The 15,343-nt window shown below is 50.6% G+C and overlaps 1 protein-coding gene across 1 annotated transcript; it reads left to right on the top strand.

Annotated features, from left to right (window-relative positions):
* Positions 1-3,195: 3,195 nt before the first annotated feature.
* LOC133344468 (uncharacterized) lies at positions 3,196-11,811 on the top strand. The gene is made up of 4 exons (XM_061554447.1): positions 3,196-3,291; positions 3,424-3,516; positions 8,873-9,278; positions 11,528-11,811. The coding sequence occupies exons 1-4, from the start codon at positions 3,196-3,198 to the stop codon at positions 11,623-11,625; spliced, it is 693 nt and encodes a 230-aa protein (XP_061410431.1). The 3' UTR covers positions 11,626-11,811.
* The last annotated feature ends 3,532 nt before the right edge of the window (positions 11,812-15,343 follow it).

Raw genomic sequence — 15,343 nt, 5'->3', positions numbered from 1 at the left:
GTGATGCATGTTGGTAGCGACTGTGATTATGGGGGGTTGAGTGCTGCTCGAGTTCTGCTCAAGGTATGTGTGATGGTGATTAGGCTAATGATTATTATGAGCTAGGGAATTACTGCAAGGGTAATGATGTTGATTACGATGGTGAAAGGAGGTGATGGTGATGTGTGGTATTAATGATAACGCAATGACGTACAGCAATACCCATTGCTGTACCGTACTACGCTGCAACGTCTATGCTCGCGCCTTCACTGAGCAGTGCCACGCGGTATGGCCACGTCACCCTACGACTACTCGCAGCGCGTGGGAAAGCCTCGTGCAGCAGTGGCTTGACACACATCTTGGGATGTTTTGTCCACACGATCGGCGCGACGCCGATTAACTCTTGACATGAGCGCGAAGTCGCCACCAGCCACGTGGACTCGACGTTGTCGCTGCTCCACGAAGAGGAGGACACGAAGTCGACTTCTTCTGTCGTCACGCAGCAGAGATAACAATACACACACACATCCCATGTCTGTTCCTCCACACACAATAAAGTGTTTTTATTCATTACATCAGCCAAACGGCCTTCTGGGAGCACACAAACTCAGCAGCATTGGCTCAACACATGAAAACTGGACCGGTTTCGTTTACTCAAGTGTCTCATGAGTGAACCATGCTTTCTTGAACCAAAGCCAGTCAACTGTCGGATATTTAGAGGTTATTGGAGATACAATAGTGGGGTTGGTGGTGATACAGGCAATGATGGCGGTGGCAGTGTTGATGGATGTGGTTGTGACGAGATTGAAGATGATGTGGGCATGACGATGGTTGTGAATTGGTGATGAAGCTGAGGTGGTGACGATGGTGCCACGGGCAGGTGGAGTGTGTTTTGAATCCAGGCAGGATTTTTGTTGCATTAGAATGTATGTAATTTTAATTACCTATAAATGGATCGTTGTTGTAGTACAGAGTTAGACTGATGGCCTTAATCTAAGTTGTCTTGTGGTTGTTGTTGTTGTTTGACTTGCATCCCACTGGGATTTTTGCACACAGCGTTGGTGTACGGTGTTTTTTCTGCAATATTTTTGCTGTCTTTTCTTGGATTTTCTGTTTGCACTTAGTCACATATTCACTTTAAGATGTTTTTTTGTTCATGTTTTTGTTTTTTGTTTGTTGCGGTTGCACCCGATTCAAGAGCTGAATGGCTCACAGGGCTATACCTAATAAATGAACTTGAACTTGAACAAGAATAAATCTCCCTATAATGGGTGTTAAACATCCCGTGACATCGAATATGATTTGGCCATTGTACGCCGGCACTACGGTCCAATATAACTGAGTAATAACTCGCAAATTACTTTTAAAACGCAAAGCATCATTGTCCCCTACTGCAAAAGACGTGGCATGATTCTCCTAAAACGTAGTCTTGAGACTCAGCGAGACTGTCCAGAGTAAACGAGTGGAATCAGGAAGATACAATCAAGACGACAGAAGAAAACGGGGGCTGTGGAAAGACCGATGTTGTTTTGGCTGTCACGTCAGATCGACGATGGCTGGTTATGTCTGCTCCCTGTGGGTCTTCATGTGCCTCAATCGACCTCACACGTGAACACCGAAGAGGCAGTGAGTGACGCGTGTTGTGTTTACTTTCTTGTCCTTCCCTCCCGCCTCCGATTAGCACGGATGGCTACGTACGGTGCGATAGAAGTTCAACACGCACACACTTCTCGACAGCTGCTTTCGCGCGTCAGCCTCCACATAGTTCAACGCCGTCGTTGAGCATGGAGGAGGAACGCCACAGGGCCCGGCCTTGCTGCTCTATCTCGTCTCAGTCACAATTGGCGGTGTTGCACTAAGCCAGTGTCGGTGTTGCACTAAGCCAGTGTCGGTGTTGCACTAAGCCAGTGGCGGTGTTGCACTAAGCCAGTGTCGGTGTTGCACTAAGCCAGTGTCGGTGTTGCACTAAGCCAGTGGCGGTGTTGCACTAAGCCAGTGTCGGTGTTGCACTAAGCCAGTGTCGGTGTTGCACTAAGCCAGTGTCGGTGTTGCACTAAGCCAGTGTCGGTGTTGCACTAAGCCAGTGTCGGTGTTGCACTAAGCCAGTGTCGGTGTTGCACTAAGCCAGTGTCGGTGTTGCACTAAGCCAGTGTCGGTGTTGCACTAAGCCAGTGTCGGTGTTGCACTAAGCCATTGCTCTCCACTTTCGCCTTTCCCCGAACAGCCGTCTTTGTCCTCCAGCAGAGCGCTTGACCACTTTCAGATTTCCATAGAGAGTTCTGGTAAACCTGCTGTCGTCCAGACAGAGTACGTCCCAATGTCCAGGGGCTTCGTAGTCTTCTCATGAGCATGTGGTCGACAGCATCGATGTGATGAACTTTGACGCGACGCGATCAAACTGCGGAATGTCGCTGCTGCTGCTTTGTATCTCGCCTATCGCCGCAGGACGTTGCTCCATTTGGTTCTCCCTCTCGTAGAGCTGCCTCCGCGCGAACATACATGACGGCGAACATACATGACGGCGAACAGACATGACGGCGAACAAGAATTGCCGCGCTGGCCGCGTCGATCCAGCGTGCTGAGCGACGGATGCCCCTCGCCAGGGTCGACCCCGCGGGGTGGGGACGGCGTCCACCCCGTGTGGAGCCGCAGCTCCACGCGGGGTGGGGACGGCGTCCACCCCGTGTGGAGCCGCAGCTCCACGCGGGGTGGGGAGTTGCTGAGGAGACGGTCCCAGCTCGACCGCATTGCCGCGAGGTCACTGCCTCGAACCCCGTCGTGACCCCCGAGAAGACAAAGCACCCCGTGGAGGCAGCAGCAGCAGTGTGGCCAGTAGCCGAGCAGCACCGGGACATTGCCGCGCTAGGTGACAAGAAATACGCACAATATGTCCCCTTCATGTTTCTGTCCTTGCTCAAAAAGGCCATATGAGAGTGCACAATCTTAACAGTATTGGACCAATCAATACAAGCAAAATATTAACCGGCTTCGACGTCCAGGCTTGCTTGAACCAATGCTGTTAAACTCCCAGATGTTATAGGCAAGGACCCTCTGCTTAAGATATAGTCAAGCAAGCGTGACTGCTGAGATCAAGCATGTCAACACCGGTCCAGAGTTGGTTCTATGGAACCAATTCTGCTGAAACGATGCACTCACAGCTGGCCTTGTGCTTGGCGAGAAGTGGGAAACAAAGACGTGTGGTCGTTTGTCTCGAGCATGCCGTCTGTGCTGGGCACGGTGGCGGGGTGCGCGGCGTCGTGCCAGGGCGACACGCGGGCCCCGCCGCCGGCGCGAGGTCAAGACGCGCGCGGAGTGACCTGGGGAAGGGGCGAGCCGCGGCCGCGGCGCCCTCGCTGACGCAACCGCGCGGCGCGGCTCCTCCCCGCCTCGGGGCGCCGCGAATAAAAGCGCCGCGACTCGCGGCCCCGGGGACCGCGCTCCCAGCCCCGCGGGAGACCAAACCGCGCACCCCGCGCCCAGCCCGCACCCCCCGCACGCGGAGCGGATTGCACGCGGAGCGTCTCCACCTCCTCGCAGGTGAGTGCAGCCCTGAGCGCTGCCGCACCCTCGGCACGGCGCGTCTCTGCGCCTGTGCCCTCGACTCCACCCTCGGCGTGAAGCTCACAAGAGCGCTGCGACGCAGGGACGCGGTCACGTCGCAAATGCTGCTGCCCAAGCAGCGACTCTTCCTGCGTGGATGAGTGGTGGGAAGTAGGAACGCGGTGCCAGGGGGAGGTTAGAAGCGGCACCATCACGGCTCCACGTGGACGCGGGCGGGCACTGCGCTAGGATCCCACGGGCACTGCGCTAGGATCCTACAGGCAAGGCGTGGGGGTCCCACGGGCAGGGCGTGGGGGTCCCACAGGCACTGCGCTAGGATCCCACGGGCATCTCACGGACACAGCGTGGGGGTCCCACGGGCAGGGCGTGGGGGTCCCACGGGCACTGCGCTAGGATCCCACGGGCATCTTACGGGCACAGCGTGGGGGTCCCACGGGCACTGCGCTAGGATCCCACGGGCATCTCACGGGCAGGGCGTGGGGGTCCCACGGGCACTGCGCTAGGATCCCACGGGCATCTTACGGGCACAGCGTGGGGGTCCCACGGGCACTGCGCTAGGATCCCACGGGCATCTCACGGGCAGGGCGTGGGGGTCCCACGGGCACTGCGCTAGGATCCCACGGGCATCTTACGGGCACAGCGTGGGGGTCCCACGGACAGGGCGCGGCCAAACCGCAACCCGAGGATACGCATCGTCGACGCGTTCCTGTCGAATTCAGCTTTCACTCTGAGCGCACCCACCATAAACCGATAGCACCGACAGAATGATGCAGCTTTCTCACTTCGAATTTGTTGCTGCCGAGTGAATTAAAACAATTCAGACAACGACACCAGCGAAACGAGCCAAGAACCGAACTCGAGTCAAACTGCGACTCGAAGGGTTAAAGCAAAGCTCCGCGAACATGCTGCGTGGTTGGTGTCTTCGCCAACCATGTATCACCTGCGGACTCATTCGTGCGAATAATCGTCTACCTGGTGAGTGCATTAATCTACTGAAGTACAACACCGATGTGAGAGTCTACTGCGCTATACAGTGGTATACTGTGGTACATATTACAGAAATGACAATTAGCGTCGTGTTCGAGAATAACAAAATAAAATATTTGCCCGTCAGTGATGACCTACAGCGTTTACTGCGCGCGGCAACACGAGCCAAGAGAGCTCGCTTGTGTTGAACAATAATAATGCTTAAATGATGCGCTCCCTGAGGGCGGGGAGGCGAATGGGATGTATAATTAATATCTTTGTTACGTGAAGAGACTAATATGTGAAGGAGGGATTGGGTGTGCGATGCCAGGATAACCAGAAGCTCGCGCGCCTCCTGAATCGCCGCGCATAAAAACAAACTTTAAAAAAAGATCGAAGCGTACAAGATATGATTAAGTGTGATGGAGCGTCGTTTATGTAGACTGCTTCTCACGATCCCCGAGGAACCACAGACAAAGCTGGACAACTGCCATGCAGTAAGCCGATGCTACCAACAATTGCTCTGCAGTTTTCTATATATTGAGATGTTTTCAGACAATTGCTGAGCGTGTATACATGTGGCAGGAAACCAGAGCACCCGCAGAAACCCCGCACATGCGAGGGGCAACAATAACATTAATCCACACTTTGCTGTACTGCATTCTACTGGAAAGCCAAGAGAAGGGAGTTTCACAACATTTCTCCGATCCACCAAACCTCGCTGCCTTCACAGTGCCGGATTACAGGCGTGCGCCACCACCGCCCAGCTCGTGGCTGTAGTGGCGGCGACGCACAGCGCGTTTTTTTTACGATTCTGCGGTGTCAATGGCAGAGTCTTGACGGGCACGGTTCTCCGATGCGTGCAGAGGGGACATCGCTGGGAGCGTTCTTCGCTTTAACCCCTCGCACCGCGCATCCGTGCTGCCCTTTGCACAAGCGGCGCCGCCCGAAGACCGACGCCGACCTCCGCCGCCTCCTAATCCACCACGAACGCAACCACCGGGCCGGGCCATTCGCGCGCTCCTGGAATTATCATGAAATGGACTCAATTGTGGAATTACAGATGGTCTCGTGAAATGAGAAGTATGCGATGCATTATAGACAGTCATGTTAAATATGCGCAGTGCTGAAGGGAGCATGCCAAAGACGCGTGGTGTCTCAGCGAGGAGGTATTCCGCAGGGCAGCTCGGTCCTCGGAGTGCGCCGTCGGTGGGCAGGCACACGAGCGGCACTCGGCTGCCCTCCTCGTCCGTCCTCGGCTCTGGATTCGTCCATCGCGCCTTGGGCTTTTCACAAAATAACCATGAGCGTCGTTGCGGAGAGAATAGCAGAACAAAATAAATAAGCAGACAATATCCGCCTCCACGTAGCAGTCCCTCCAGATGATACATACAACATGTTTTATATACATTCCATCTAGCACACAATCTTTTCTGGGAGTGCATCATTTCAGCAGCATGAGCTCAACACAAGCAATCGACGATGCTGGATGCTCATCAGTATGATACAGCTGTATTATGTTTTACTCGGACCCATATCTAACAGAGAGAGTCCTTTCCCATGTTAACATCTGTCAGTTCACCAGCAGCACTAGTTTAAGCAAGCCTCACTGTTAAGTGTCGAGGCCGGTCTAGTTTGCTTGTGCTGAACCAATGCTGCTGAAATGATATATTGTCAGAAGGCCTTGTGGTTGATGGGATGTGTAAACATACTTTTTTACGTGGATTAACAGATTTACGGAATCGTATTGTCTGCTCATTTATTAGTGAAGGGAATGATGCATCGTTCAATGCGTTGCTCAGCCTCCTTGACTGTGACCTCGGAAGTTCCCTGAAGACACCGATTTGAATGAAAGTGAAAATAACAACGGGAAGTGTCCCATGCGTATTCCCATTCCACATGCTGGATTCCAGCTCGCGTAGTGAAATAAGAACCACGAGACGCCTGATGGACACCCACTGTGAACACTGGAAAGTTCTTAACGTTCGGGAGAAGTTTTAGCGACGTCCGTAGCTGGAAAAATAATTCAACGAGGATTTAAACAAAATCCTCGCGCGTTTCACCAGCAACTCGGTAAATCGTGCGTGCAGGCACGGAGGGATCACAGATGAAAGAGATGCATGGTGAAGGCAGCCGAGATCCGCCCGAGGTGAATTCGATGTCAACTCTTGCCGAGTTCTGATTTCTGCGCTCTGAAATGCTGAGAGATTAATCACCGCTGCTACCACGACAGCGTAAAAAACACGTCCGCGTGCGGCTTGAGACCCCTTCGCCGCGGCGCGGCGACGTTGCTTGGTGGTGATGCTGTGGATCACCGATGAGTGGCCGCTCATCTTCTAGTGCGATGGTGCCGTTGGTTGCTGGACACTCACCTGCTTCAGTAATGCCGGAGCACTCACAACGGGGGGGGGGGGGGTACCACCCGTCCTGGTGTTACAGGATCGCCCTCTCATTGTGGCAGCGACGATCCGGGGAAAGTTGCCATTCTTCCAGGGACGTAAAACAATCCTGGTTTTGACATGCTCAAGGCGATGCATTCGCATGTGGTTCTCTCCACTTTGGTATCATGGGATATTTGTCTCCCCATGATACACTCCGGTTGTTTAAGTCTCAGATGGACACTGTCCTCAACTCTGTTGTGGGAGTCGTTCTGTGTCGTGTTTGTTGGAGCTTTTACTCAAAGGGACGTTTTGTCACCTTATGGAGCAGATCCACAATCCTCTCTGTGACTCGCTGTTGAGGTGGGGGGGGGGGAGGCACCTGTGCAGTGACCAGGGTGGTAGCTACCTGTGTGGTGACCAGGGTGGTAGCTACCTGTGTGGTGACCAGGGTGGTAGCTACCTGTGTGGTGACCAGGGTGGTAGCTACCTGTGTGGTGACCAGGGTGGTAGCTACCTGTGTGGTGACCAGGGTGGTAGCTACCTGTGTGGTGACCAGGGTGGTAGCTACCTGTGCAGTGACCAGGGTGACCAGGGTGGTAGGTACCTGTGCGGTGACCAGGGTGGTAGCTACCTGTGCAGTGACCAGGGTGGTAGCTACCTGTGCAGTGACCAGGGTGGTAGCTACCTGTGCAGTGACCAGGGTGGTAGCTACCTGTGCAGTGACCAGGGTGGTAGCTACCTGTGTGGTGACCAAGGTGGTAGCTACCTGTGTGGTGACCAGGGTGGTAGCTACCTGTGTGGTGACCAGGGTGGTAGCTACCTGTGCAGTGACCAGGGTGACCAGGGTGGTAGGTACCTGTGCGGTGACCAGGGTGGTAGCTACCTGTGCAGTGACCAGGGTGGTAGCTACCTGTGTGGTGACCAGGGTGGTAGCTACCTGTGTGGTGACCAGGGTGGTAGCTACCTGTGTGGTGACCAGGGTGGTAGCTACCTGTGTGGTGACCAGGGTGGTAGCTACCTGTGTGGTGACCAGGGTGGTAGCTACCTGTGCAGTGACCAGGGTGGTAGCTACCTGTGCAGTGACCAGGGTGGTAGCTACCTGTGCAGTGACCAGGGTGGTAGCTACCTGTGTGGTGACCAGGGTGGTAGCTACCTGTGTGGTGACCAGGGTGGTAGCTACCTGTGCAGTGACCAGGGTGACCAGGGTGGTAGCTACCTGTGTGGTGACCAGGGTGGTAGCTACCTGTGTGGTGACCAGGGTGGTAGCTACCTGTGTAGTGACCAGGGTGACCAGGGTGGTAGCTACCTGTGCAGTGACCAGGGTGGTAGCTACCTATGCAGTGACCAGGGTGACCAGGGTGGTAGCTACCTGTGCGGTGACCAGGGTGACCAGGGTGGTAGCTACCTATGCAGTGACCAGGGTGACCAGGGTGGTAGCTACCTGTGCAGTGACCAGGGTGGTAGCTACCTATGCAGTGACCAGGGTGACCAGGGTGGTAGGTACCTGTGCGGTGACCAGGGTGGTAGCTACCTGTGTGGTGACCAGGGTGGTAGCTACCTGTGTGATGACCAGGGTGGTAGCTACCTGTGATGCTTTCACGGTGGTGAGGTGATCGTGGCTAATGTCGTTGCTGCTACTGACGCACATCGCCTTGATGTTTATCCCGAGTCCCCTTGCGCAGAGATCGTGCAATTGTTGGTGTTCTGTGAGTGGACCAGCAGTATGTGCTGTAGATACCCGCCACTGTTCGTGTATGATCGGCAGGTCACGGATGGTGGCGAAACGTATGGGTACCCCCACCTTTTTCAATACATCCGGTCAGTGTGGGAGAGTAGACCAAATACCTTCTATGTGTGTATATTGAACTTCTTTCGCACCCTACGTAGCCAATCTGTCAACGGGCCATGAGCAACCAATTGCAGGGCGGCATCTCTCTGAGCGGATGGCCTTGTAATATGAGCGTGTCTGTTTTTTTATGTCGCAGCTCAAATTGACAATGCCCAGGTACCAAGAGAAGACTCCACGCTGGGGGAAGCCCTTGCTGCTGTGGCTGCTCGTGGTGCTGGGCCTCGTGGTGCCATGCCTCCCTCGGGGAGACATCGACGTGCTGTCACTCAACGAGGTGAACCCACAGTGCTGGGAGCTGTCCACGATCGCAGTCATCAAGATGCAAAAGCCCCGCATGACGCACACAGTCGGCGAATTCTGGAATTTCATGCTCGACCTGAAGAACTCTGACAACCCGTACCATGCCAAGAACTTCTGGGACCTGGCGCAGCTGTTCTGGGACAAGTATGTGCAGTGCGTCATCTCCATATCGCACGGCCTGGGACGAAGGGAAACCGCGACTGCTGCGTACTCTGCCGCGCACAGCCCACGCAGGGCTCCAGGTATGTGGGCATGCTCATATTGGAGTGAAATCATTACTGTGTAGGTGGTGCTCCTCCGATTAGCACGGTTGGCTGCGTAGGGTAAGAAATAAGTCCAACATACATACGTATGACGCATTGGACATGTATTTGTTTTACAACGCCAACTTCAGCACCATTAAAATGTAACCCTGTCATTTGCTTTAACGCGTTTACATACACAAGTATATATATACACACTGTATATATGTGTACCAACATGCATGCACACGTTGCCACACTCCTATTCAAACGATGCAGCCATTTGGGAGCTAAGGAGGCTCATTTTCTTCAAACCCTACAAGCGCATCCAGCCACGGTGGGATTCAGACGCTATTTTTAAAATGGCTTAACTGTTATCCATAACACAGGTTTTTTTGGGTTAGATTGTGTAAATATCTAACCCAAAAAAACTGAATTATGGATATTGGTCGCAAAAGCCGACGTGTTAAATTGGGTGTCTGTTATACTGCTCCGACTGAGATGCGTCTATTGCACATAGCCATCACTTACAGCGCATGCAGATTAGAAATTAGAATACAGCACACGCGCACTCCCTGATTAAGGGTGGTGATGTACGCAATGCAAACCAAATCAATTTCAAATGCATGCAAGGTATTGAAGTTTATTATTAAAATCTGCTTCCACGCTTTGATTAAACGTTTTGATTGAATAAATAAATATTGGTCAGGTAATAGAACAATTAAAATATTTAAAAAACATTATATCCCCAAAAAAAATCTGAATTGCTTTAAACTTTACTCATCGTCACGTTAGCGTGGCTGCCGATGAAGGTAGGGCACCTCGTCTAGGGTCGGCTACCGGGGTACAGAGGTCGGAAGGAAAAGGGATAAAAAGCGTGGGGCTCATTCACATGCTGGGGAATGTTTCTGCATACCTGTGCCGATGTCTCCATTATGCACAACGTGGAAAATCGCCACGGCGATGTTTCGGCCAATCTGCCAAGGAATGGGAATCAGGTTCTGATGTTCATGCAGCTCACTGTGGCCACTCATTATGCTGCATCCATCATTACCACTCTCATTATTACAGGAGATGGATTTACATGAAGAAGCAAGTACTGTACGTCATATACAAATTAAATGAGTATGTTTAAATACACTTAATGTTTGAATCATTGGCTCCACACACGAGACGGGCACGGCGTGCTTGTGTACGCACATGGCACAGTGGCTGTGGAGCTGCGTGAGCTGCACCTGAATTAGTATCAAGCAACCAGGTAGCATGAGCCAGTGCCTGATGCAAATGTTATCTTACACACGAAGCAAACAATACGCCTCCTTCATGTATCCATCTCGCCACATATATTAGTTTACGCATCCCATCAGCCACCACGGCTTTATCGAACATAACTTCAGCAGCATTGGTCGACACAAGCAAACTCTGGACTGCTCTTGATATTTAGTGTATCATGAGCAGATTCAGACTTGTTTTCATCGGGAAAGCCATGCTTGTAGCCAAGCCTGGTGAGACACTGAGTAGTGTCGAGGTCAGTCTCGAGTCCCCACGTATGAAACCAATGCTGCTGAAATTATACACTCCCATAGGGCTGCGTGGCTGATTGGATGTGTAAAATAATAAACATATTTTGTAAGGGACAGCTATAGGAAGGAGGCGTGATGGTCTGCTTGTTTATGTTGTTCGAGTACATATATATTCAAAAGTGACGTAGATGATTACTTGGTGCTGAGACCTCACACGCGGACCCCCACTTGCAAAGTTGCTGGTGAAGATACTTGCGTTGTTGTTGATTGATTAGACCATTTTAAATAAGAGTTTAATGGGTGTGGAGTGACTATATCGGCGATCATTTTATTTCATTGTATTTGTTAAATAAGTGTGCTCACATTTAATAATTCCAGTTTCTTACGTTAACAATTCAACATAAAGCCACGTTCTTGGGAACTGGCAATCGTGGACAGCCACAGTCAGTGTCACGAGGCCACCTGTGCACACCGCGTGATCTACGTGCGGAGATCACGCCGGTTTTAGAGATACCTTCTTTCACATGGGTCCTGTAAAATGCACGTGGGTAATTCAGCAATTTACTGAATGAAAATTTTATTTCCACAATTTATACGCCATTGTCACGCTCAGACAATGATACTTGCAAAAATGTTCACCATTATCATAGACAAAGTAATATAGTGAACTTTCATATGTTGAGAATGTTGAATACTTGTAAATGAATGTCATTATTCTCTTTTCAGATTTCGCATCAGTACCTCACAGGCAAGCAGGATTGTTAATGAAGATGTCATTCCCGACTTACTTGGAAAGAATTATCAAAAAGTTCCAGCAATTTTGATTTCGTAAATAAATCCACGTGCGCGTAGATCGAACACGGCTTCTGCTCTTTTATTCGGTGCATTAACGTACGTGTTTAGAATTGTTGACAATTTTACGTTTTGCTATGAATATTATTATTACTTTACGATGAACGCCCTAAACTGCGCTGAGCTCGACTTTGTGAAGGCGCCGTCTGAGAGCGGCACCCCTCCCCGTGTGCGCGCGGCGTGGGCCGTGAACTCGCGGGAGGAGCGCAGCGCCGACTCGAGGGTGGCCGCTCGTCCGCTTGAGCCAATCACGCGCACAGCTCCTTGTGGCATTGAATTAAACGATATTCGTGTACTCTCTAACATCACCTGCAATGATTTATATATATAAATGAACGTGAGTGGATGCTAAGAGGTTTGCACTAACAGTTTTAAGTATTAAATGTTTGTATTGAAATTCAGTATAAAATTTCAAGCGCTCCCTCCATTGAAGTGTGCGTTGCTGTTGATGGTGGGGAAGTTAGGATCTCAGAAGCGAAAGGCAGCGAGAAGGAAGGCTCGCGGCCTGCTCCTGCATAGCGGTCAGATGCAGGGACTCCTGAACAAGACTTGAAGACTACGTCAAACCTTTATGGGTGAATATTTGAATCCATAATCATCAGTTTCACGAAGATCAAGAACATACCACGAGCAATGTCATGCTGGTCCACCTTACCATTGCTTCCTTTTGCCAAAAGCTACAGAAGTTGATCCTAGGATTGCCGTTAAAATGTCTCCCCATTCGTGTCAAGGTGTCCTGATTTGGCCAAACACCACTTGGTGCCACTCCACCGCCTGTCTCCTCTGCTCACAGGTGGCCCATCCATCACAATCTCTTATCGCTGATGTCTGAAATGTTTTTACCCTATGATCGATTCTAAACTTCTAAGATGCTTCACATAACCTGCCAAGATATTCTGAGGAGTATCTGTATAAACCTAAATACATATCCAGAAGCATTGTGACCATCCATCTCTCCGCACTCAATTGCAAATCTCCATTTACCAAAATTGTGACATTATTCGACCAAAACCACCTTCCTATGCACTCCCAGAAGGCTGTGTGGCTGACTCGATGTGTAAAATAATTACACAAAATAGACGTGTGAAGGAGGTACAGGCTGCTTGTATTGTCACATTCTCCACAACGCTAACGATTCTTTTGTCAGTGCAACAACATCAAGTGTAACGTTACGGGTGCTTTAATCAGGAGCTCAATCGGTTTAATTTGTCCTGAAAACCACGTGTCAAGGCGTTCACTGAGGTGGAATGGAATACGAGAGGGGAGCGAGGAGTCCCACTCCAGACGCCAGGGGCCACTCCCCCACGCCACCCCTCGCGATCCCTCCACCAGCGTGCGCATCTCCCCCCCCCCCCTCCCAGTGCACCATGGGAGCACCAGCGTGGTCAGTCTCACACTCCCCCAGTGCATCATGGGAGCACCAGCGTGGTCAGTCTCACACTCCCCCAGTGCATCATGGGAGTGTAGTAAGTATATATGGAGGCTTGACGACAGGATCGGAGGCACACTTATTTATTACACCAACACAGTTATTACAGGTCACTTGGCTACAGGGATTTCTCGACAGCTAACCCCTCTAACCTATACCAACTCCTCCACTACGGGACTAGGGGAGGCTATCTGTCCCAGCTTGGTTAAGCTGGGATCCCGGCTCCCTGAGTCACCAGACCAGCTTCGTCTGGGCTCTCGGGGCCACGCCACCGGCTTGCCCTGGTCGGCCCTTAGAAGGACAGCGAGCCAGGGGAGCTCCGGGGCCTATACTAGCAGGTCTTCGTTCTTCTCTGGTTAAAGCTGAGTCCCGACTCCCGAGCCTTTCGGCTCATCACCTTTTATAGGACTTGCCCCCAAGGGGGGGCCCGTGGGGGATACACATGCGGACGTCGGTGCGAGCGCCACCCTTGTGTACGGCCGTAACCCCGCCCCTTGTGTTTGTTGGCCATCCGTGGCCATGCATAATCACACCTCAACATTCGTAGCCATGCGCAATTACACCTCTACAGGAGCACCAGCGTAGTCAGTCTCACACTCCCCTCCCAGCTTGAGCCGGGCAGTGGAGAAAGAAACGCGCGGCTGGAATCATGCGAATCTGTCTCCTGTAGCTGGATGACTGAAGAGCTGGGTGAGATGCAAGCGGCCCAAGTGAAAATTCAAGAAAATAACCCAATAGCAAGATTCTTAGAGTGAACCCCGACACAGGAACCCACAAGAAATAGATTCTTATCTGGTTCTTTCAGTAAAGTCACGTAGATAAAAATAATAAAAGTAAATAAAATAAAAACTACGACGTTTCGATCACAACACAAGCGACCGTCTTCAGGAGGAAAAAGGAGGGGAGGTCACTGAAGGCAACTGTTTTTAAAAAACGTCGTAGTTTTTATTTTATGAACTTTTTTTTCTATCTACGTGACTTTATCGAAATAACCAAAGAATATGAATTCCTGCAGTCACGAGACTAAAAGAACATCAGATAAATATTAAATTCTCCCAAATACAACTGTCATCAGTAGCAGAACACGAGTGCCAACAAGGACACTCAATTGATTTTGATAATGTTGAAGTTTTGTGCAAAACTAGCTCCTACTGGTCAAGACTAATTCGAGAATTTATCGAAATTAAAATAACTTTAACTGTTCGGATAGCTACCGCCTTAGTGCTGCAGGGAAGCGAATAATCAAATAATACATGGTTAAATGCATGTCTACAAAGGGCAGCGTACTTCAATATGGATTACCATTGGTAGGGATATTTTAATAAACACAATCGACAGGAAAGACAAGTTCAAAGGTCTCGCATAATGCACATGCATAATGTACGTTGCCTCAGTAATTCCGTCCCCTTGTGCAAGAGCGCAGCTGCGTGGTCAACACAGCTACGCCTCTATAAGGAACGAAACAGTAAGACTTCTCCACAAATCTGGCTGTCGCCTGATTGTAATTACTGGCGAAATGTCGTACTCCGATTGTAAATGTTGTGGCTTGGCTCTCCAACACACCGGTTAGTGCTGTACTAGTGACGAATTGGCACGTTCTGTTTACGTGACAACCATTACTAGTTGGCTGTGTCGGGTGGTGTCGGGTTTTCACGACACATTTATATATTTACGCGATCTAACCCAAAAACCTCTTATGGATATTGGTCGCGAAAGCCTCAACTATCAGAATTCTACAGGTGGCCGCGTGGCTCAGACGCTGGAATGCTGAGCTGTTAAGGTCTTAGCCTCAAGTCCGGGCAGCCAGCCACGACTGGAGCCAGCTTCTCTAGTGTGGCAAGGAGCAGGTCTCAGTTCTGTCACCAATGTCCACACAAAATAAATATCAGAATTACAGTACTTTGGTTTTGGATGTGATGCGGAAAAATTATAGGTCAGAGAATGAGCGGCCTCACGAGACAATCTCAACGCAGAACTTGTGGGAGTGTGTGCCACCCACTGCAGAACGCGAGTGAGAATTCGTTATCTGCCTCCTAGCAAATGGAATCAATTGGGGAAAAATGACCAAACATATAAAAAAACATTAATTGCTCTTGTATTTAACATAGTTGCTAAAATGTAACGTTTTTTACGTGTACATTTGAAAACCCATATAGAAAGTATTAATGAACATATAAATGTTGCATTACAATCTCGTCATAATAAATGTAAAATACATCATTTACAAAAATGTTGAAGTATGCTGGAAATACTGCAGAAGA

The sequence above is a fragment of the Lethenteron reissneri genome, chromosome 20, assembly GCF_015708825.2.
Source record: "Lethenteron reissneri isolate LAM-NWPU_2019-01 chromosome 20, ASM1570882v1, whole genome shotgun sequence".
Taxonomy (NCBI): Eukaryota; Metazoa; Chordata; class Hyperoartia; order Petromyzontiformes; family Petromyzontidae; genus Lethenteron; species Lethenteron reissneri.
This window is presented reverse-complemented; position numbering and strand designations above follow the sequence as displayed.